The sequence below is a fragment of the Lepus europaeus genome, chromosome 7 (genome assembly GCF_033115175.1).
Source record: "Lepus europaeus isolate LE1 chromosome 7, mLepTim1.pri, whole genome shotgun sequence".
In the NCBI taxonomy this organism is placed as follows: Eukaryota; Metazoa; Chordata; class Mammalia; order Lagomorpha; family Leporidae; genus Lepus; species Lepus europaeus.
Window position 1 is genome coordinate 91,730,810 of NC_084833.1, and position 23,495 is coordinate 91,754,304.

A 23,495-nucleotide genomic window follows, 5' to 3' on the forward strand; every position below is an offset into this window, starting at 1 on the left:
CCCTGCTGTTGGCCTGGGAAAGTAGTGGAAGATGGCCTAAGTGCTTGGGCCACTATACCTGGTAGGAGACCGAGAATAAGCTTCTGGCTCCCAGCTTCAGATCGGTCTAGCATTGGCTGAAGCTGCCTTTTGGGGGGGGGGGGGGATGAACCAGCAAATAGAGACTCTCTCTTTGTCTTTCCCTCTCTCTCTCTCTACCTCTGGCTCTCAAATAATTTTTTGAATAAATAAATCTTTAAAAAACATTTGAACAATAAAACTATCTCAAAACTATTCATTTAAAAAATATTAATTTTAACATTTTTTTCTTCAAAATAATGATTTTGGAGTGCTATTTATTTATCTATTTATTGAGAGGTAGAGTTACAGTCATAGAAAGGAAGAGAGAGAGAGGGAGGGAGTGGAGGAGAGGGGAGGGAGGGAGGGAGGGAGGGAGGCTGGGCCAATCCAAAGCTAGGTGCCAGGAGCTTCTTCTGGGTCTCCCAAGTAGCTGTAGAGGCTCAAGCACTGCTGCTTTCCCAGCTGGATTGGAAGAGGAGCAGCCGGTACTAAAACTGGTGTCTGTTGCTGCAGGTGGAATCTTAGTGCACTGTGCCACAGCTCTGGCCCCAAATGGTTCTTAGTCAATTAGTTTACCAGCTCATCACTCAAAAGCTACTGTTTAGTGGAGGGAATTTTTGTCATGTCTTTATTTCTAGTAATGGAATTGACTTTTAGCTTCTTTGGGGTATCCTAGAATTCTAGCCCAAATCACTTAAGAGACAGTGGGGAGCTAAGATTGATTGAAGAGTTTAAGAATACAGGACGCCAGTATTGTGGTGCAGCCAGTGAAGCCATCGCCTACAAATGCCGGTCACATCCCATATGAATGCTGGATTAAGTCCTGGCTGCACCACTTCCAATCCAGCTCCCTGCTAGTATGCTTGGGAGAGCAGTAGAAGATGGCCCAAGTACTTGGGTCCCTGCACCCATGTGGGAGATGTGGGTGGAGTTCCAGGCTACTGACTTCAGCCTGGCCCAGCCTTGTCGGTTTCAGCTACCTGGAGAATGAACCAGTGGATGGAAGGTCTCTCTCTGTCTCTTTCTGCCTTTCAGACAAATTTTTTTTTTTTTTAATAAAGGTAACAGATAATTGCCATTTAGCATCTTTTTTTTCTTTTTCTTTCTTTCTTTTTTTTTTTGACAGGCAGAGTTAGACAGTGAGAGAGAGACAGAAAGGTCTTCCTTCTGTTGGTTCACCCCCCAAAATGGCCGCTACGGCTGGCGCTGTGCCGATCCGAAGCCTGGAGCCAGGTGCTTCCTCCTGGTCTCCCATGTGGGTGCAGAGCCTCCACTGCCTTCCCAGGCCACAGCAGAGAGCTGGACTGGAAGAGGTGCAACCGGGGCAGAACCAGCGCCCCAACTGGGACTAGAACCTGGGGTGCCTGTGCTGCAGGCGGAGGATTAGTCTAGTGAGGCATGGCACCGGCCCATTTAGCATCTTAATTAAGGTAATTAGCCAGTTTGTGCAAGATGTGTCTTGTTCCTGGAAACCATAATCCAACTTCAATAGTTTACTTCAGTGTTCATTTTATGGAATTCCTTCCTATAATAATAATAATAATAAATAAAAATAATAATAAATAAAAATAATAAATAATAACTCCTTTCTATTAATTAATGGAATATCAGTATTTACAGTAGTTATATTCTGTATATCTTTAGTTGTGATGATGGAAAAGAATTTCTCAGATGGTTTTATGATTTCCATGTCTTTACTTCAGGGAACTTTTGACACCGCAGCAACATTATGATTGGGGTTTGAGAGCTTTGAAGACAGTTCTGAGAGGAAGTGGAAATCTTCTAAGACAGTTGAAGAAAAATGACACTAAAGAGAGTGGTATGAATGATTTTTCCAAATATTTTATTTTTTTAAAAAGTTTTAATTAGAATAGTTTTGGATTTATAGAAAAATTGTAGATAAAGTATAAGGATATCTATATAACTTGCCCTCAGTTTCACATATTGTTAACAACTTACATTTGTATGACTACATTGTCAAAACCAGTAAACCCATTTTTTTTTTTAAGATTTAGTTATTTGAAAGGCAGAGAATAAAGGAGAGAGTGAAAGAGATAGAGAGATATCGTCTGTCTCTGGTTCTCTCCCCAAATGGTCGTAATGGCTGGGGTTGGGCCAGGCTGAAGCCAGGAACCAGGAGCTTCTTCCAGGTCTCCCACATGGGTGCCAGGGGCCCAAGGACTTGGGCCATCTTCTACTGCTTTCCCAGGTGTGTTAGCAGGGAGCTGGATCGGAAATGGAGCAACTAGGACTTGAACCGGTCTCCATATGGGATGCTGGCACTGCAGGCAGAGGTTTAACCTGCTATGCCACAGTGCCAGTCTCCCACTAAACCCATCTTAATGGATTGCTTTTTAACCTAAGTCCATACTTACTTTGAATATTCTCTAGTTTTCATCTAATGTCATAAGTTTTAAATGTGCATTAATGTTAGCAATGGAATATATGTAATGTAATAGTCAGTCTACCTGTTCTCAAACTTTAATTTCTATGAGAATTATCTAGTGGCTTATTAAACACAGATTGTTGAACCTTATCCCCAAAGTTCCTGAGTAAGTAGGTATGAAGTGAAGCCTAAGAATTTATCTAGTCTTAAGAACAGAAACCTTAGAAAAATGTGGGAATTTTCTCTTTAAAAAGATAATATACTGGATTCAGTCATTTGTTCTAGCTGTTAAGCCACCATTTGGGACATACATATATCATATCTATACCTAGATTTGACTTCCAGCTCCACACCTCATTCCAGCTTCCTGCTATTGTGCACCCTGGGAGGCAGCTTGTGATAGCTCAAATTGTTGTGTTCCTACCAACCACACGAGAGACCTGGATTGACATCCTGCCTCCTAGCTTTGGCCTGGCCAAGTCATGGCTGTTGTGAGCATTTGGGGTGTGAACTAGCAGTTGGAGCATCTCTCTCTTTCTCTCAAATAAATAAATAGAAATTTTTAAAAAATTGGTATACTGTGATTTTATTGGGTTATAAATTTTTTTTTAAGATTGATTTATTTATTTGTAAGACAGAGTTACACTGGGGCCAGCACTGTGGCGCAGCGGGTTAATGCCCTGGCCTGAGGTGCTGGCATCCCATATGGGCGCCGGTTCAGGTCCTGACTGCTTCTCTTCCAATCCAGCTCTCTGCTATGGCCTGGGAAAGCAGCAAAAGATGGCCCAAGTCCTTGGGCCCCTGCACCGCGTGGGAGACCTAGAAGAAGCTCCTGGCTCCTGGCTTTGGATTGGCGCAGCTCCAGCCGTTGCGGCAAGTTGGGAATGAACCACTGGATGGAAGGCTTCTCTCTCTGCCTCTCCTTTCTCTGTGTAACTCTGACTTTCAAATAAATAAATAAATCTTTAAAAAAAAAAGTTACAGAGAGAGGGGGAGAAACAGAGAAAGAGATCTTCCATCCACTGATTGATTCCTGAAATTGCTGCAATGATCAGGGCTGTGCCAGCCTGAAGCCAGGAGCCACTATCTTCATCTGGGTCTCCCATAAGGGTGGCCGGGGCTCACACACTTGGTTCCATGTTCCACTGTTTTCCCAGACATGTAGACAGGGAGCTGGATCTGAAGCGGTACAGCTGGAACTGGAATAGGTGCACATTTGGGATGCCAGCATCATAGGTGGTGACTTTATCTGCTATGCCTTGCTATCAGCACCCATGTATGAATGTTACAAAAGAATACCACTGATGTGGAGAGCCCTTCTCATCATAGCATATCAGTGTGTATATAGTAACCACATGATGGGGCTAGCATTATTGCTCTGCTAGTTTGAGTCCTGGCTACTCTACTTCCCATCCACCTCCCTGCTAATAAGCCTGGGAAAGCAATGGATGATGGCCTAATTGCTTGGGTTCTGGTATCCAAGTGGGAAGTTGGTGAAGTTCCAATCTCCTGACTTTGGCCTGGCCCTGCCCTAGCTATTGTGGTCTTTTGTGGAGTGAACCAACCAACTGAAGATTCCTTCTCTCTCCTCCTCTGTGTATTCTGCCTTTCAAATAAATAAATAAATCTTAAAAAAATGTATCTAAATGATATCATTGATAATGTTATCCTTCAACACTTGGCTTAGGTAGTATTTGCCACATTTCTCTAGTATAATCCTTACTTCCTTAGAAGTATGTTAATTGTAGCTTATTCTCAAAGTGGGGAGGTATAGATTACGCTCCATCATTAGAGGGCTGTATGTTATCTGTATGTATTATTTAAAGTTCTTCTGTAAAAAGTTGTCTTCCGTCATTTATATAATTATTAAATCATTTGTTTTTATCTGTTTGAATTCATGTGTATTTATATTGTACTTTGCTCATATATAAGAAATGATTTTTTCACTGACATAAAATAAGTGATTAATCCTCCTAAAGAAATAAATCTATACTTTTATAAAACACTGAATATTCAGACTCTTCAGTTTTGTATTAAAAACTCAAAACACTATGAAGATAAGAGACAGTATAGAAAAAATGACTATATGAAATTATCTGTTTGGATTGTAAATGTACATGTATACAACTTATAAAAAAAAGGACTATACTTCAGCCCTATCTTTAAATTGTCATGTGCCAGGGTAGTTATATTTTTTGAAGCACTTAATTCATTATTATTCAATTTTTATCTTTGATAATTTTTAAGAAATATTTAATGTGATGATTTTGAACATCCCTCATCTTGATTGTTGAGGAACAGTGTTTTTTTGTCTTCATACTATTTGTTGAATCTTTACTTAGTGTAGGGTTAATCTTATGACTATAAAGTTAACTGAAAATAGATCTTTGTATAAAAATAAGAATGGGAATAGAGAGGGAGGAGGAAGAAGGTTGGGAGGGAGGCTGAGGTAGGAAGAATCACTGTGTTCTTAAATTTGTATGTATGAAATACATGAAGTTTGTATTCCGTAAATAAAATTAAAAAAAGAAATATTTAAACCATCCTAGTAGTAAATACAGATGATTTATAAGTTTAGCCATTGAACTAAACTCTAGAGTAGTCAGCCTTTTTGTGTATTTAAATCACAGCAGTATTAAACAATTACAGAAGAAATAGCAGGATAATATAGTTTTTATTTGTTTTGTATTTTTGTGTTTGTGTATGGATATTCTCAGTTGGTGGCTAATATCCTTGAAAATAAGAGTCTGAATGATATTAGTATTGGCACTTATTTTAGGAATGGATTTGTAAACCATGAATGAGGCTGATCGAAAGTTCTGCTCAACTTTTTGGGTTTTAGTACATAAATCCTCTGGGAGGCATATTGTATATCTAGAGGAATACCTGAATACAGAATTTATCTGTGTTTAAATCTGAACCATAATAATACTTACTCTTGTACCCTCTCAGGCAAGTCCTTTAAGTCTCTTTAGAGACTATTTATATATATCTATGTGTGTACATATATATACACACACACATATATGTTAAAATAATAATAGTAATATTTTCTTTCCTATCTTAAAGAGTTACAAGGATCATATAGTATAATATAAAAGGTAAAGTACTGTGGAAATGTAAATAATTATGATTTTTATTATTAATTAAAATCCAAGTACCCTAGTAATGGGAAGGAGTTCATAACTGCTTAGTGATGCTTTCTTTATAGCTGTCATAAGATAGTAAGGTAAAGTTGCCAGTTCAGTAAAATGTCTTCAAATGTTACAAAAATCCAGTATACCATTTAATGATTAATAATGCATAATCAGTGCTATAGAGCACTTAAAACCTTTTTATTAAATTCATTATAAATAACTTTTAAATGAAAATTTCCCTCTAGTTAATGAAAGTCACATTGTGGTACAAGCGTTGAGACTTAATACAATGTCAAAATTTACATTTACTGATTGCACCCGGTTTGATGCACTGATTAAAGATGTCTTTCCTGGAATTGACTTTAAAGAAGTAGAATATGATGAACTAAGTGCTGCATTAAAGCAAGTTTTTGAAGAGGCCAATTATGAAATCATACCCAACCAGGTAACTGTCAAGAGTATTTTATATTAATCTCTTTTCCTAGAAAATTCCTTTTCAACTCTCCTATCCTTCATCTTTCAGTTTATCTTTCATCTTTCAACTTTAATCTGGTTTAGTCAGGGAAACCTTCTGTGATATTTTTGCTATGTACTTTCTTATTTTTATATACTTATCTGATATTTAATTATTTATTTGGTTAGTATGGATTCTCCCAAACAAGATAGTAATTTCTGTGAAAAGTGAAAGCCATTTATATTTTTGCTCACCATTTTATTCCTAGTCCCCATCCCAGTTCCTGTCATATAATGTATCCATCATGTGTACATATTTTTGAAAGATTTTCATGTATTTGAGAGTCAAAGAGACAAACATAAATTTCACACCTTCTGGTTCATTCCCAAATGCCCATAACAGGCAGGGCTCTACTAGACAGAACTGGGAATTCAGTGTAAGTCTCCTACCTGGGTAGCAAGGACTCAACCACTTTAACCAACATGTGCTGCCTCCAATGGATCTCATTAGTAGGAAGCTGGAATTGGGAGTCAGAGTTGGAACTCAAACACGGGCACACTGATATGGGATATAAGCATCCCAAGTGGCATTCTTTTTTTTTTTTTTTTAAGATTTTTGTTTCATTTATTTGAAAGTCAGAATTCGAGACAGAGAGAGAAAGAGATTGAGAGAGAGAAAGGAAGAGACAGATGGAAAGCAATCTTTCATTTTCTGGTTCTTTCCTGAAATGGCTGCAATGGCAAGTGTTGGACCATGTTAAAGCCAGGATGATTCTGGAACTCCATTCCAGTCTCCCATGTGGTTGGCAGAGGCCCAGGTGTTTGGGCCATCTCCCATTGCTTTCCCATGCATGGTAACATGGAGCTATGTTGGAAGTGAGGTAGCTAGGATGTGCTCCTATGAGATACTGGCATTACAGACAGCATCTTAATCTTCTGTGCCCCAATGCTGGCCCTCACCAAGTAGCATCTTTCCCACTGTGCCAGATGTTTACCCCATATACTTTTGATAATAGATTATATATGATTTAAGTTTCACTTTCATAATTTTTTAGGAGAAATTGTTTTTTGTGTGTTTATGTAGCACAAATACTAGTTCAAAATGATCATTTCAGGGTTTTTTGTTGTTTTGGATAGAGGTAGAATATAAATGAATGAAATGAATAAAGTATTGAATATATCAAATTTGAGTGAGTGAGCTAAGAAAGTAATAAGAGTATTTTATTTTATTTGAGATTTAAATATATTTATTAGAATCAAGGGCCTCCAACCAGAGTGACATAGAGGGGGGCTTCCAAGAGAGGAAAACCCAAAGGGGACTGGTGGCAGTCAGCTTTAAGTATAATTTTGAAGGAAAAAATAAAACTTAACAATTAAAAATTTAATGAGATTGTAATTCAGTTACAAGGTTGTGACAAAAACCATCAAAAGATCTCATTTACAATTCTCCATTTTGTCTGGCCTGATAAAGAGGGGGTAGGTAACTCATTTTCACAATAAGCTGTGAGCTCTGGAGGAGCTCCCTTGCTATTCTAATGGAGGATATTTTATTAAAAACTTGTGAAGCTTCAAGTTTCTTTTAAGTACTGAATTTAAACAAATATTACATTCTAAATATGTTCAGCTTTACTTAGGTATTGTTCTATTTAAGGCTTTATCTTCCTCTGTGGAAACCAAGGCATGCTTGAAATAGAATATTTGTTATAGACTAAAATCAGAGCTGAATATGATTGAATATTATAAATCAAATATGAACCTGTTTTTTTTTTCTGCTAGATCAAAAAGGCTTTAGAATTGTATGAACAATTATGCCAGAGGATGGGAGTTGTTATTGTTGGTCCAAGTGGTGCTGGCAAATCAACCCTTTGGAGAATGTTAAGGGCAGCACTTTCTAAAATCGGCAAAGTAGTAAAACAATATACCATGAATCCCAAAGCTATGCCCAAACATCAGTTATTAGGCCATATTGACATGGATACAAGAGAATGGTCTGATGGTGTATTGACAAATAGTGCTCGCCAAGTAGTTCGAGAACCTCAAGGTTAGTCTTTGTTGTGTAATTCATTATTTTACTTAGTAATTCTTAGAGAACAATATAGCCTGTATATAATACTGTCTTTATCAATGGTTGTACATCACCATAAACTATATCATGTAGTAGTTTGATATTTTTCTAAGGCATGTTGTAATTTTGACTATACCTATGCAACAATTTTTAAGATGAGAGAAATAGAAACTCAGAGTAAGTATAAGTTGGGTGATTTTTTTTACTCGCAGCCAGCTTAATGTGTGGAGTAAAATGTTGGATTGCTGAGCTGACATTGTAATGCCTCATAAACAAATGAATTGATAATTTTTAAAAGATTTTATTCATTTATTTGAAAGACAGAGTTATACAGAGGCAGAGGCTCAAAGAGAGAGAGAGAGAGAGAGAGAGAGAGAGGTCTTCCATCTGCTGGTTCGCTCCCCAAATGGCTGCAATGGTCAGAGATGTGCCGATCTGAAGCCAGGAGCCTGGCACTTCTTCCCTGTCTCCCACAGGTGTGTAGGAGCCCAAGCACTTGGGAAATCTTGTACTGCCGTCCCAGGCCATAGCAGAGAGCTGATTTGGAAGAGGAGTAGACCAGATTCTGAACCAGTGCCCATATGGGATGTCGACACTGTAGGCAGTGGCCTTACGTGCCGTGCCACAGTGCCAGCCCCTGATAACTTTTTTTGGGGGTTAAAATTGGTGTATGGATAATGTTAATAATTGTGAAGATTTAAGTGGTCAAATAATAAACTTGCTGCTCTAAATTGTTTTTATTTATTTTTTATGACGACTTTTAGCCAGAATCAGAGGAGATTCTTTACTCTACACGGCATAGTTTAAAAGCAGTACATGAAATGTTCAGAACTCTATAAGCATTTGAAAGGATTTTCAATGTAGTCTGTACATTTTGTATATAATTTCACATTAAGTAAAAATTATGTATTATTTTTCAACTACTGCTGGTAATATTTTCCTCTTTGAATTGCTTCAAAAATCCAAGTTTAGCTTGAATCACTTCTGTTTTAGGAAGGATGTATAAAATATTTATTCCTGGAAAGACTTTATGTGCAATTTGCTCACTGTTTTTTGCCTTTGGGGGAATATTTTTTTAAAAACTGATTAATTTATTTGAAAGTCAAAGTTATAGAGAAGGAGAGAGACAGAGAAAGAGTGCGATTCTCAACCTGCTGAAGCCAGGAGTCAGGAGCTTCATCCAGGTCTTCCCTGTGGGTAGCAGGAGCCTAAAAACCTGGCTTTTAGAAAACACCCGGGCCATCTTTCACTACTTTAGTAGGAAGCAGGATCAGGAGTAGAGCAACCAGGACATAAACTTGCGCCCGTGTGAGCACAAGTAGAGGCTTTACTTGCTATGCCACAATGACAGCCCTGGAGCCATCTTTTTATATATCACAAAACAAAAACACAAACAAACCAAAATTTCACAGTTATGTAGTTTTTATTTCTCATGTAAGGCACCGAACATTGGCTTTCCTGTATTTTCTAAAAAATATGTTATGGCAGGCATTCATGTATTCTCATGAGAGAAAGCAAAGATTTGAAAGATACTTTATAGGTAACTCATGGGAATAGAATTCCTAAGCCTTGCTCACCATATTTTCTTTTAGTGAGATTACCAATTCTGTATGTTTTTCGGTATGTAAAATGTTGTCACATGGTATATAACTGACTCTGACCAGTTGAGTTAGGATTTGTGGTATAGATTCACATGAAAATTTTCAGCTTTTCAACTTTTTGTTTTTCATATTTGTCTTCAGCAATAAAAGCTATATTTATAGATGCTCTAAATTATAAGAGATGACTACTTTATTATTTTTAATTAGCACTGTATCTTTTTATTTTACTTTCACAATTTTGGTTTGGAAATAGATGTCAGTTCATGGATAATCTGTGATGGTGATATTGATCCTGAATGGATAGAATCTCTGAATTCTGTTCTGGATGATAATCGACTTCTCACTATGCCCAGTGGTGAAAGGATTCAGTTTGGCCCAAATGTGAACTTTATATTTGAAACTCATGATTTAAGTTGTGCCTCACCAGCCACAATATCTAGAATGGGAATGATCTTTCTTAGGTAAGCCATAGAATATTTATATGTATTATATTAGAATATTCTTTACTATTTTGGTTTCATATCTAAGTAAAATGTGTAGTATGATTAGTGTATAAGTCTTTTTTTTTTTTTTTTTTTTTTTTAGTGTATAAGTCTTTATTTTCTACATTTATGATTAACAGTTTTTGTTAGGCTCTAATTCATTCCCAGAGTTCCTATTTTATCACAATTGAAATATTTCAGCAGTTTAGTCTTGTCATAGTTATTATATAATAATTGCTTTTGTTAAGTGGAACATCAAGTATTTAATTTTTCTTCTTCCATATTTAATTTAAATAATGTGTGAGCTCAGAGAAATGAACATAAATTAAAATTATAGGCTAAAGGCTAGTAATTTAAATCTGGAATGTCATATTTTAATCATAGAATCATAGGTTCATTGACTTTTAGGGCTAATGCAGATTTACCTAGAAATTTTGAATAATACACTATTTTATTTTCACTATTAGAACCATCTTATTGTCACATTTTGCTGACATGTCAATAAATACCTACATATATATCTCATGTTAAAAAACAACATCAACCTAATACTAATGTGTGAAAAATGAGGTGGATATAATATTTACATTTTATAAATATTTTAATTAATGTTTCATTTCTTCAGTGTGTTTAGAAAAGGCTTAGGTTAAATATCTACAGAATAGAATAGAAACTGCAGAAATCAAACCACTTATTGTAGTTAGAGAATAAGCATGATATGATTTTTATGGTTTGACTTCACTGAGACTTGCTTTATGGTCTGGCGTATGGTCTGGCATATGGTCTGTCTTAGAGAAAGTTCCATGCACTGATAAGAAGAATATGTATTCTGCAACTGGGATGAAAAGTTTTATAAATATCTGTTTAGTCCATTTGGTCTATAGTATTGATTGACTCTGTTGTTTCTTTGTTGATCTTCTGTCTAGTTGTTCTGTCCATTGATGAAAATGGAGTGTTTAAGTCCCCCTTTACTACTGTATTGGAGTCTATGGCTCCCTTTAGATCCATGAACATTTGTTTTAAATAACCAGGTGCCCCAGCATTTGGTGCTTTACATTTATAATAAGGGAATTGATCCCTTAATTACATAATGCCTTTCTTTGTTTCAAAAGTATCTGGGTTGAATCTGTTTAGGATGGCTACACCAGCTCTTTTTTGTTTTTCATTAGCATGGAATATCTTTTTCCATCCTTTCACTTTCAGTCTGTGTGTATCTTTGTTGATGAGATGTGTTTCTTGTAGGCAGCAAATAGATGGGTCTTGCTTTTTAATTCATTCAGCCAGTCTGTATCTTTTAACTGGAGGATTGAGGCTATTTACATTCAAGGTTAGGTTTTTTTTTTTAAGATTTATTTATTTATTTGAAAGCCAGAGTTACAGAGAGGCAGATGCAGTGAGAGAGAAAGAGAGAGAGAGAGAGAGAGATTGATTGATTGATTTCCCATCTGCTGGTTCACTCTCCAGATGGCAGCAATGGTTGTAGGTGGGCCAATCTGAAGCGAGGAGCCAGGCACTTCCTCTGGGTCTCCCATGTGGGTGCAGGGGTCCAAGGACCTGGGATATCCTACAGTACTTTCCCAAGCCATTGCAGAGAGCTGGGTTGGAAGCCCTGGCTTGAACTGGCGCCCATAAGGAGTGCTGGCACTGCAGGTGGCGGCTTTTCCTGCTATGCCACAGGACCAGACCCCAAGTTAGTATTGATAAGTAAGGATTTGGTCCTGCCAGTTTCCTGTAAATATTCCTGTTGTTTGCTTTGGATTTCCTTTGTACTTTTACTGGGAGATGTTCTGCCTTCACATTCTTTCATAATGGTGACTATTCTTTCTGTGTTTCTGTGTGTAGCACATCCTTGAGCATCTTTTGTAGGGCTGGGTAGGTAGTTAAGAATTCTTTCAGTTTCTGTTTGTTGTGGAAGATATTTATTTCTCCTTCATTCATAAATGTGAGCTTTGCAGTACATAGTATTCTGGGTTGACAGTTTTTTTTTTTTTCTCTTAAGACTTGGACTATCTTGCCATTCTCTCTTAGCCTGGATGTTTTCTGATGAGAAATCAGCTGTAAGTGTAATTGGAGATCCTCTGAAAATAATCTGGCATTTCTCTTGTATACATTTTAGAGTCTTTTCTTTATGTTTTACTGTTGACATTTTGACTACAAATTGGCTATGGTAGATCTCCTCTTTTTAACAGAAGGGGGTCTTGGTAAGCTGTGTTGGTGTTATCATACCCTCACCTCCTCTTTTCCAAGATATTCAATGCCCTGATCTTAGCCCTCAGTGGGTGCAGTACTCATTGCAAAATGAACTGCACAAAGGATCTGTGCAGTCCTCACTGTGAGCATGGATCCTGCTGCTGTGACCCACTCTATGCATTCAGGAAGCTCTGTGTGTCTGGAGCCCCACACAGTGATTGCAGAGACCAGTTACACCCTGTGCTCTCTTGTGCAGTCACAGATTTCCACTGTTCACAGGGCTCCCACTGTCATGGAATGCAGAGGATTTGCTCTGGCCCCTAACCTGTCTAGTCCACAGAGAGACAGACATTCCCAGAGCCAGCTGAACTGTGGCTGCTCCATTCTAGGCATTTTGAACCCTGGACCCTGTGATATGTTGGGAGGTTGGGACACTTCACAGTTCTGTGTGGATGCCCACACCTGTTTTAGTCCTCTCAGCCAGATTCAAGAGTCAGTGGGGAATGTGGTTTTTTCTCTCTGCTAGAATTACTGGATCACAGATGTACACAAGAGACTCTTGCCAAATGTTGCCTTCTCCCCAGTGGCTGCTGCTAGTATTGTTGAGAAATGGCATCTTGTCTCAGCCAATTGCTGTGTGCTTGTATAAGGGCCTCTGCGGCTGCTTATGTCCCAAATGGTGCCCGCTCTCTCAGCCGGTTGCTTGGTGCCATTGTGGGAGGATGGGATGAGAAAAACATGCCCCTATTTTATTTTTCATTGTTCATTTAAAAATATTTAAGTTATATGTTTCATGTATTTCATATATACATATTTAGGAACACAATGATACTTCCTACCCTAACCTCCCTCCCATCCATAGTGCAACCCTTCATCCTCCTGTCTCTATCATTCTCACTCTTCACTTCTACAAAGATCTCTTTTTGGCCTACCTGATGATCATACATGTAACCCTACACAAAGTAAAAGAGTTCAACAAATAGTACCATGAAAAAAGAAAAAAAAAAAACAACACTGTTCCACAATGGAAGAGACAATGTCTATAAAAAATCATTGAGTCTAAAAATGTCCATTTCACTATGTTACATTTTAAATACTCTTATTAGTTACCTCAGGTCTGGGAAAGACACATTATATCTGTCTGTTTTTGGACTGGCTTATTTCACTAAGTATAGTGGTTTTCAGTTGTTTCCATCCTGTTGCAAAAGGCATGATTACATTTTTTTTACATCTGATTAGTACTCCATAATGTGTATATACCACAATTTCTTTATCCAGTCAACAGTTGATGAACATCTGGGTTTATGCCATGTCTTAATTATTGTGAATTATGCTGCAGTGAACATGGGGGAACAGATAAGTATTTCATATGCTGATAACTTTTGGATTGGGTAAATTCCCAGGAGTGGGATTGCTGGATCATATTCAGATTTTTGAGGTATCTGCAAACCTTCTTCCACAGTGTCTTCCAACAGTGGACCAGGGTACCTTTTTCCCCACATCTTCACCAGCACTTGTTATCGATTTCTGTATGAAAGCCATTCTAAATGGAGTGAGGTGAAACCTCATTATGGTTTGATTTGCATTTCTTTGATGGCTAGTGATCCTGAGCATTTTTTCAAGTGTCTGTTGGCCATTTGAATTTCCTCTCATGAAAAGTGCCTGTTCAAGTCCTTGCCCATTTCTTAACTGGATGGTTTGTATTGTTATTGTTGAATTTCTTGAGTTCTTTATAGATTCTGTATGTTAACCCTTTAAAAGTTACATGGTTACAAATATTATCTCCCATTTTATTAGTTGTCTCTTCACTTTGCTGAGTGTTTCTTTTGCAGTGCAGAAGCTTCTCAGTTTGATGTAGTATCATTTGTCAATTTTGGCTGTGATTGCCTGTACTTCTGGGGTCTTTTCCATGAAGTCTTTGCCTATGCAACATCTTGTATGGTTTCCCCAGTATTTTCTAGTAGTTTGATGGTATTGGGTTCTTTAAATGTCTGGTAGATTTCAGCAGTGAAGCCATCAGTCATGGGCTTTCTTTGTTGGAGAGTCTTTATTACTGATTTAATTTCCATCATGGTTATTGGTCAATTTAAGTTTTCTATCTTGATGACTAAATTTTGGTAGTTTCTTTGTGTCTAGGAATCTATCCATTTCCTCCAGGATTCCCCAATTTGTTGGCAATACAGCTCTTTGTAACCAGCTCTTCATTTCACTGATATTTCAAATGTGTTTTGTTTAAATTTTATTTCTTCTTGCATTTAATTATTTTTTTCTTCTAATAATTTGGGGTTTTATTTTTGTTATCCTAGGTCCTTGAGATGCATTGTTAGCTCAATTATTTGGTACCTTTTTTTAAAATTTTTTTGACAGGCAGAGTGGACAGTGAGAGAGAGACAGGGAGAAAGGTCTTCCTTTTGCCGTTGGTTCACCCTCCAATGGCCGCCGCGGTAGGCATGCTGCGGCCGGCGCACCGTGCTGATCCGATGGCAGGAGCCAGGTGCTTCTCCTGGTCTCCCATGGGGTGCAGGGCCCAAGCACTTGGGCCATCCTCCACTGCACTCCCTGGCCACAGCAGAGAGCTGGCCTGGAAGAGGGGCAACCAGGACAGGATCGGTGCCCCGACTGGGACTAGAACCCGGTATGCCGGCGCCGCAAGGCGGAGGATTAGCCTAGTGAGCCGCGGCGCCGGCCTTATTTGGTACCTTTCCAATTTCTTTATTTAAGTACTGATTCCTATGAACTTCCCTCTTTTTTTTTATTTATTTTATTTTATTTGAAGGTCAGAGTTCAAAGAGAGAGAAGGAGAGTCAGAGAGAGAGGGCTCTTCCATCTGCTGGTTCACTCCCCAGTTGGCTGCAACGGCTGGAGCTATGCCAATCCGAAGCCAGGAGCCAGGAACTTCCTCCAGGTTTCCCATGCAGGTGGAGGGGCCCAAGGACTTGAGCCATCTACTGCTGCTTTCCCAGGTCATAGCAGAGAGCTAGATCGGAAGAGTAGCAGCCAGGACTCGAACCGGCACCCATTTGGAATTCTGGCGCTGCAGGCTGGGACTTTAACCCACTGCGCCATGGCACTAGCCCCAACTTCCCTCTTAACAGTGCTTTTGCTATATCCCATAAGTTTTGATATGATGTATTATCATCTTCATTCGTTTGACAGAAAATTTTTATTTCTCTTTTGATTTCTTCTGTGATCCATGGGTCATTCAGGAACATGTTGGTCAGTCTCCATGTTTTGCATATGATGTGGGTATTCTTAAGTTTTTGATTTCCAGCTTCATTTCATTGTGGTCAACATACCTCTCCACCTTTATTTTTACTGGATCTGTGGGAACCCTCTCCTCCTCAGGCTACCAGGCAGGACTCATGCTATGCTTTTACTCCGGCTATATCAGCATGGGCACAGGTTGCTGTAGTTTGATCACACCTGTCTCCAAAGCTGGTACCTCCATCTCTTGGCTGCTTGAATTTTGTTGTGCCCATGTTTGTGCTGTGCATTCACACTTTACACACAGATCCACGACATTCCTTTTCTTTCCCTAGAATTTCCACCGTGCTTTTCACTTTCTTTCCTAAGAATCTACTTCCTACACTTTTTTTTTTTTTAACTACTTATCTCTACCTAGCACAGTACATCATCTTGGAGTTATTTTGCTTTTTGAATACATGTTTTAGAATTTTTTTATTTATCATAATATCTAAAGTGTTTGACTATTTTAGGACCATTTGAAGCTATTTTAAGTTGTGTGTTACTCATAATAGTGTTATCAAGAAGGTTCAAATTGTGTTTTAAAGTTATTTAATTGTTTCTTTAACAATGTTGTAGGATACATTTACATTAAATTTATTATAGATTTCAATTCATATTTTGAAGTATTATTAAAAAATAACATAGCCTTGGGCTTAAAATTTCAAGTAGCATTCACATAGTTCATCATATTTATTCAGGGAATAATTTTATGTAAATTATTTTTTTTAGGATTCATTATTTAATTATTCAAAAGTCAGAATGGCAGGAAAGAGAGATCTTCCATCCACTGGTCCATTCCCCAAATGACTGCAACAGCTAGGTCTGGGTTACGATGAAGCCAGGAGCCAGGAACTACATCTTGGTCTCCTACATCAGTGGCAGGAGCCCAAGCACTTATACCATCTTCTGCTGTTTTTTCAGGTGCACTAGCAAGAAGCTGGATCAGAAGCAGACTAGCTAGGACTGGAATTAGTACTCAAATATGGGATATTAGTAGCTTAACCCACTCTCCTCAGTGCCAACCCTTGTCTAAGTAATTTCTTACGTTTTTGTATAACTCTGTTTCAGTGATGAAGCAATGGATCTTAATTCTCTGATAAAATCTTGGTTGAGGAATCAACCTGATAAATACAGGACTAATCTTGAAAATTGGATTGGAGATTATTTTACCAAAGCTTTACAATGGGTTCTAAAGCAGGTAAATTGACCTTTGTAATTCATGATTAATCAATGAAGCAAGAAGTAAAATAAGTAAGAGTAATACTTATATTTCACCATATTGTGGTAGATTCTGCTGGAACATGCAGGTGGGGTAAGAGGTAGATGTTGTTTTTGCTGTCCTTCCATATCCCTTGGTATAACTTTTTATTATGCTAGTCTTAAAACACTTTAATTGTCCCATCTACAAAAGAATTGCATGCATTACCTAAAAATCTTGACCCTTGGACTGCCTTCAAACTTCTTCTAGCCAAACTATGTTGCTGCCACATTTTGTTTTACTGCTGTGTCCACAGATAAAAGTACTACATAGATATGTTAAAAACAATATGAAGCTAGTACTATAGTATATAAAGAGTGCTGAGTTATTTGTAGTAATGTTGAAACATATTTATTTAACAAAAATTGAGTATCTAATAAATATTAAGCAATCTGTTAGACTTTGAGGGGTGAAGATGAACAAGGTAATTCCTTTCCTTGAGAAAAGTATATTTAATGGAGGAAAATTGGCATGTAATTAGGTACTCGCAATACAAGAGGATAAAAAAATACTACTCTCTTTTAGAGGAGTTTTCAAAAGGAGATCACAAGATTTTAAATTTGAAGCATGAATAGGTTAGCATGTAAAGAAGCATGGAGAGTTTTCAGATATTCTACATGATTTTATTTTACTTTTCACTTTATATTATTTTATTAAAAATATAGACATATACAAGATAAATACAGCAACTACTTTTTGAAACATCAATGTGAACTTCTTATAGAAGTCAATACTTTGGAATTGAAGAAGGTATTTGAGCACAGAGTAATGAAGATCTTACTTTAGTTAATTCCATCTTTTTTTCTGATTGTGTATGAATGAAAAATGGATTAATATAGATTTTCTTTTGCTCCTCCTTAAAGATTAGATGTGACCCAGCTGATTGGATTTTTATCTGTTTCTTCCTTTCTTTCCATTCTTCGCATTTCTCTTTTATTTCAAAAATATTTATGTAAAGTGATATTCTAAAAAATATAACAGGATTTTACTTTATTTTTTAAAAATATTTTTAAAGATTTTATTTTTATGTACTTATTTGAGAGGTATTGTTACAGATAGAAAGGTCTTCCATCTGCTGGTTCAATTCCCAAATGGCTGCAATGGTTGGAGCTGAGCCAATCCAAAGCCAGGAGCCAGGAGCTTTTTCCAGGCCTCCTACACAAGTACATTGCTTTCCTAGGCCATAGCAGAAAGCTGGATTGGAAGAGGTGCAGCTGGGACTTGAACCAGTGCCCATATGGGTTGCTGGTGCTGCAGGCAGAGTTAGCCTGCTACACCACAGGGCCAACCCCTGGATTTTACATTGTATTTATTTATTTATTTATTTTACTTTGTATACAAGTATTTCCAGACTTTTTGTTAACTTGAATACAGGGATGAATTTAAAGGTGGTCCTTTAAAATATAGGTGGATATCAATTTGTGTGACCCTAAGTTATAGGTTAACGTTTGCCCCCCCCCCCCTTTTTTTTTTTTTCACCATTGCTATTAACAGAATGACTATGTAGTAGAAACAAGTTTGGTTGGTACTGTGATGAATGGCTTATCACATCTACATGGATGCAGAGATCATGGCCAGTTTATTATTAATCTCATAAGGGGACTTGGTGGAAATCTGAACATGAAATCACGTCTGGAATTCACCAAAGAGGTAATTTTTGTATTTAAGTATTATTTATTTGAGAGAGAGAGAGAGAGAGAGAGAGAGAGAGAGAGAGGAAGAGAGAGAGAGAGAGAGAGAGAGAGAGAGAAAGAGAAGTATTTCCTATATGTGGTTTACTTCTCAAATACCTGCAACAGCTTGGGCTGAGCCTCAAAACCAGGAGCCAGGAATGCATTCCTGGTGTCCCATGTGTGTGGCAGGGACTGAAATACTTGAGCCATCACTTATTGCCTCTCAGGGTGTACATCAGCAGGAAGCTGAAACTGGAAACAGAGGTGGGACTCAAACCAGGGCACATTGATATGAAATTCATGTGTCCCAAATGGTGGCTTAACTGCTAGGGCAAACACCCACCCCATGTAATGCATAATTAAAGACTATATTCAGTCAATGCCTTTTATTAATATTTCATTGACTTAACTACCAAAATATAGTTATTTGTAGCTATAAAGTATAAAACTTTTAAGTTTTAAAAATATGCATTCTGTATGTGTGTATAATATACTGTGTATATATTGTTTCTTCCTATGAACTAATCTATGATACATTGCTAGTTAGCTATATGAATAAATGTAATTACTTCATTCTATTTTAATCTTAGAATAATATAGTTTTTATTATCCTTTTAAGTCAAATGGATTTATCTATTAAGAATGCTAGGATGGATTAATAATTATTAAATATTTCCTTACATAAGTAAAGATGGTATTTTAAAAGTTGTTTATAAAGCTGAATTCTATATAAGAAGGCATTTTCTTCCTGTTGGCCAGTGTTGAGAAAATTAAACATGTATATCTTTGGGTTGGCTCTAATATTACATTTAGTTTTCTTTTTTTTTTTTCCATTTTACTTTTTCTGCAATAGCATCATTTTCTCTTTTCTCTGTTCTGTTTCTCTTTTCTTGATCATTCTGTTGCTTTTATTGCCATATGCTTCTCATTGTTAGCATTCAGTGTCATACAGTATGCTGCTTTCAAACAGACAATGTAATGACAAAGTTTGGAATAATGTGTTGAAGAAGTAGTTTTAGGGACTAACTCTGCTCTATATCTACACAAGTAATAGGTATCAGTATTTGAATGAATAGCAGGTTGAGAACAATAAGTAGCAGAATATAATGAGAATGAAGGATTTCAGTTTTCCTACATTGTTTTACGGATGTTCATAAAAACTCACTTAAAAGTTGAATATATTTATACATTAGTGTATAAGTATCAACTTATGTCATCTAGATACACTTTTATTTATTTGAATAAATGATCATTTAGAGAAAATATCTGAGATAAAATGTTATTTTAATTATAAAGTATTTTTATAGGTTTAGAGTGAATTTTTTATTTTTATTTTTTAGCTAAGATAATTCGCTTTTAGGACATTTACTTTGAAGAATTAAAAAATTCACATACTGTGTTTGGGGTATTTGGAAACTTAACACTTTCTTCTCTTCAGGTTTTTAGTTGGGCACACGAATCTCCTCCAGACCATCAGAAACCTTTGGATACCTACTATGACTCGAATAGAGGACGATTAGCTTCCTATGTGCTGAAGAAGCCAGAAAACTTGACGGCGGATGATTTCAGTAATTGCCAAACTCTTCCAGTCATTCAAACTCCTGACATGCAACGGAGTCTAGATTATTTCAAACCTTGGTTGAATTCTGATACTAAACAGCCTTTTATTCTAATAGGACCAGAAGGATGTGGTAAGGGGTAAGAAACATGTTGACATTGGTGTATTTTTTAGATTTATGCCTTCCCTTAAAATTATTTAACAGGTTTTGTTATATTTCTTCTTGTTAACTTAGGACCCACGTGTTCCTGGAGGGTTATTTTGTGTTACTAATAAAAATAATACCTTTGGACAAAAATGTGTCCTTTTCTCTGTCAGTTTGTATGATTTATAACGGAAAGAGAATAATTTGAGAAGATATTCTTAGAAAGAACCTATACGTACAATCTCAACAAAAAATGAAATTACATATAACCTTTTCTTTAGTTATACAGTTTAAATCTTGAAATTAGCTCTCTATTTAAAAACAGTTCTTTAATTCAGAAGAATTCAGCCAATTTTTTTTAGTGCTTGCACAGTATAGTTTATGGAAATAGAGAAGATATGATTATTAGTTTTATTTTTTCTAATGGAGAGTGATAATTCTTTTTCTAGATGGAGAACTTAGAAGCTTGTCTTTAACTATAGGGAGAAACAGAGTGGATATTTTCTATATATACTATGTCCAACTAAGTAACTTCTGAGAACTCTGACTTTTGGTTTAGAAGAATCCCAAGAATGCCAGAAAATATAAATTTATTTTTTCCAATATAAAAGTTACATTGATAATTATGGAAACTGTATATGTGATTCCATTTTCCCCTTAAACATCATCAAACATAGTTTAGGAATTGAAATACTAGTAAGATAGACATTTTATATTGAATAAAAAAGTATCTTTTCAGTTACATTTTCAAAATCAAATGTTATATACATCTTTCATAGGATGCTACTCAGGTATGCCTTTTCCCAACTTCGCTCCACTGAAATTGCTACAGTTCACTGCAGTGCTCAAACTACTTCTCGACATCTCCTGCAGAAATTGAGCCAGACTTGTATGGTAATAAGTACTAATACTGGTCGAGTGTACAGACCAAAAGACTGTGAAAGACTTGTTTTGTACTTAAAAGATATCAATCTACCCAAACTTGATAAATGGGGAACCAGTACATTGGTAGCTTTTCTACAGCAGGTAAGTCTTACCACTTGAAGTGTTTTGATATGATTGGAAACAATTTCATTTCATTAGCTTTTTTTTTCAGGTAGAAAATTACTTTCTTCCTTATTTATCATGTGTCATGGAAATTAAACTCTTGAACCCATTTCAGTCTTGTCCCAGATCTACTTTCTTTGATAGCATCTTTGAAAGTTAGTATTACGCCGGTGCCGTGGCTTAACAGGCTAATCCTCTGCCTTGCGGCGCCGGCACACCGGGTTCTAGTCCCGGTCGGGGTGCCGGATTCTATCCCGGTTGCCCTTCTTCCAGGCCAGCTTTCTGCTATGGCCCGGGAAGGCAGTGGAGGATGGCCCAAGTGCTTGGGCCCTGTATCCCATGGGAGACCAGGAGAAGCACCTGGCTCCAGGCTTTGGATCAGCGAGATGCACCGGCCGCAGCGGCCATTGGAGGGTGAACCAACGGCAAAAAGGAAGACCTTTCTCTCTGTCTCTCTCTCTCACTATCCACTCTGCCTGTCAAAAAAAAAAAAAATTAAGTATTACAAGGTGATATATGACAGTGAGAGTAAAAATCTTTATATTACTCACCTTTTATTTCTAAAATAAGGAGAAGAGCAGAAAGTAGGAATGGTGCTGGAATTTGAGAAGTTTTTGCATAATTTTCTGACAAAACAGATTTATTCATGCCCCTTTCTGACTGCTTTATACCATTAATTTCCCTTTTTGATTATACAAGGATTCAGGATTACACATTCTTAGTGTGGAAAACTTTTTTTTTTTTTCTTTATTTCCATCACACTAGAAATTCTACATTGTTAGAGGTTATTTTTTTCCCTAGGGGTTATTATAAGTATTTATATTGATCTAATATTTGCTTTGTTATAAATGCAAAGTATGATAGAATACTCATTAAAAAACCAGAGTATCTTCTCCATAGTTTTCCTGACTCCTTTCTTTTTCTCATAATTACTTGTAGATTTATAGTGTCATGTAGGTTTTAAAATCACGTAGATCTTAATTTTTAGTGGACTGAAAAGCATTTTAAAAGTGATGATAATTCAGATGACATTAGTTGAAAACAGAGATTTGAATGGTATTACTTTCTAAGAAGGATTGAAAATATATTTCAATTTCAATTTTGAGTTAGGTGGAGGATGATAGTTATATTTGGAAATATTAGAAATTTTAGCAAAAATATTTTTATCATGATTAGAAAATCTTATGTATAAAAATTTAACATTCAGTTATTTTCAAATAGGTATTAACATATCAAGGATTTTATGATGAAAACTTGGAATGGGTTGGTCTGGAAAACATTCAAATTGTGGCTTCTATGTCAGCTGGAGGAAGACTGGGAAGACATAAGCTTACTTCTAGATTTACTTCTATTGTTCGTCTTTGTGCTGTAGAGTATGTATCTTAATGATAAAAACTTTTTTGGTATTTGAGGAGACATCAAATATAACTGCATTTTATTAAAAGTATCCATTAATGATACTTCAAAATGTAGAATATAGAAATGTTCGAAATTAAGCTCTGGTTAATTTTTCCTTCCTTTCCTTTCCCAAAATATGGGCAATTATTTAGGATATAAAGGCTTTGAATTCATCTTATGTATTTGAAATACCAATATCCAGAATCAGAATAATGGATTTTAGGTTTGAATATATTTCACAAAACAAAAATATTATCAAAATTTTTGAAGACAGCTAGAAAAGGAATTTAAATCTGAACAGGGGAGTGTGTTGATTTAATGGCTGATGACCTGATGACAGTAATCCATGTATCTATCTCCATTGTCCATAATTATTACACGTACTATGATTATGGTGTAATTTCCTCTGCTACATTTTTGCCTCAGTAAATCTTTATTTATACTTTCATGCTAATTGCACTGATATGTTAACATTTTTCTTTCAAAAATATTAGTATCACCAATTAAGTAGTGTTAACATTGGTTGAAAGGATCAAATTTCTAGTTCTATTTTTACTTTTTTGAGGTGGATTTTTACTCTGTATAAAGCTTATACTTAACTCATAATGGCTTTTCTTAAGTTAAAATTTCCTTTTAGCTATTTCTAAAGACAAATGAGTTTTTAAACAATTATATTTTTAAATAATTTTGTGTCCTCTACTAGGGTCCCTGATATTTGAGAACAGTTACTTTGGTATTGAATTTGGCTGAAATGAGCCTGGCCTTAGTCCCCGGGTCAGTCTTGAAAATATCTTGC

The 23,495-nt window shown here is 36.5% G+C and overlaps 1 protein-coding gene across 3 annotated transcripts in view; it reads left to right on the forward strand.

Moving 5' to 3' along the window:
- DYNC2H1 (dynein cytoplasmic 2 heavy chain 1) overlaps positions 1 to 23,495 on the forward strand; it is a 367,993-nt gene that overhangs the window by 75,927 nt on the left and 268,571 nt on the right. For all 3 annotated transcript variants that reach the window (XM_062196938.1, XM_062196939.1, XM_062196940.1), the window contains 9 exons: positions 1,764 to 1,879; positions 5,829 to 6,028; positions 7,813 to 8,077; positions 9,956 to 10,163; positions 16,689 to 16,818; positions 18,373 to 18,528; positions 19,990 to 20,249; positions 21,034 to 21,280; positions 22,523 to 22,674. In XM_062196938.1, coding sequence (XP_062052922.1) covers positions 1,764 to 1,879; positions 5,829 to 6,028; positions 7,813 to 8,077; positions 9,956 to 10,163; positions 16,689 to 16,818; positions 18,373 to 18,528; positions 19,990 to 20,249; positions 21,034 to 21,280; positions 22,523 to 22,674 — 1,734 coding nt within the window. The remainder of the gene's footprint in view (positions 1 to 1,763; positions 1,880 to 5,828; positions 6,029 to 7,812; positions 8,078 to 9,955; positions 10,164 to 16,688; positions 16,819 to 18,372; positions 18,529 to 19,989; positions 20,250 to 21,033; positions 21,281 to 22,522; positions 22,675 to 23,495) is intronic.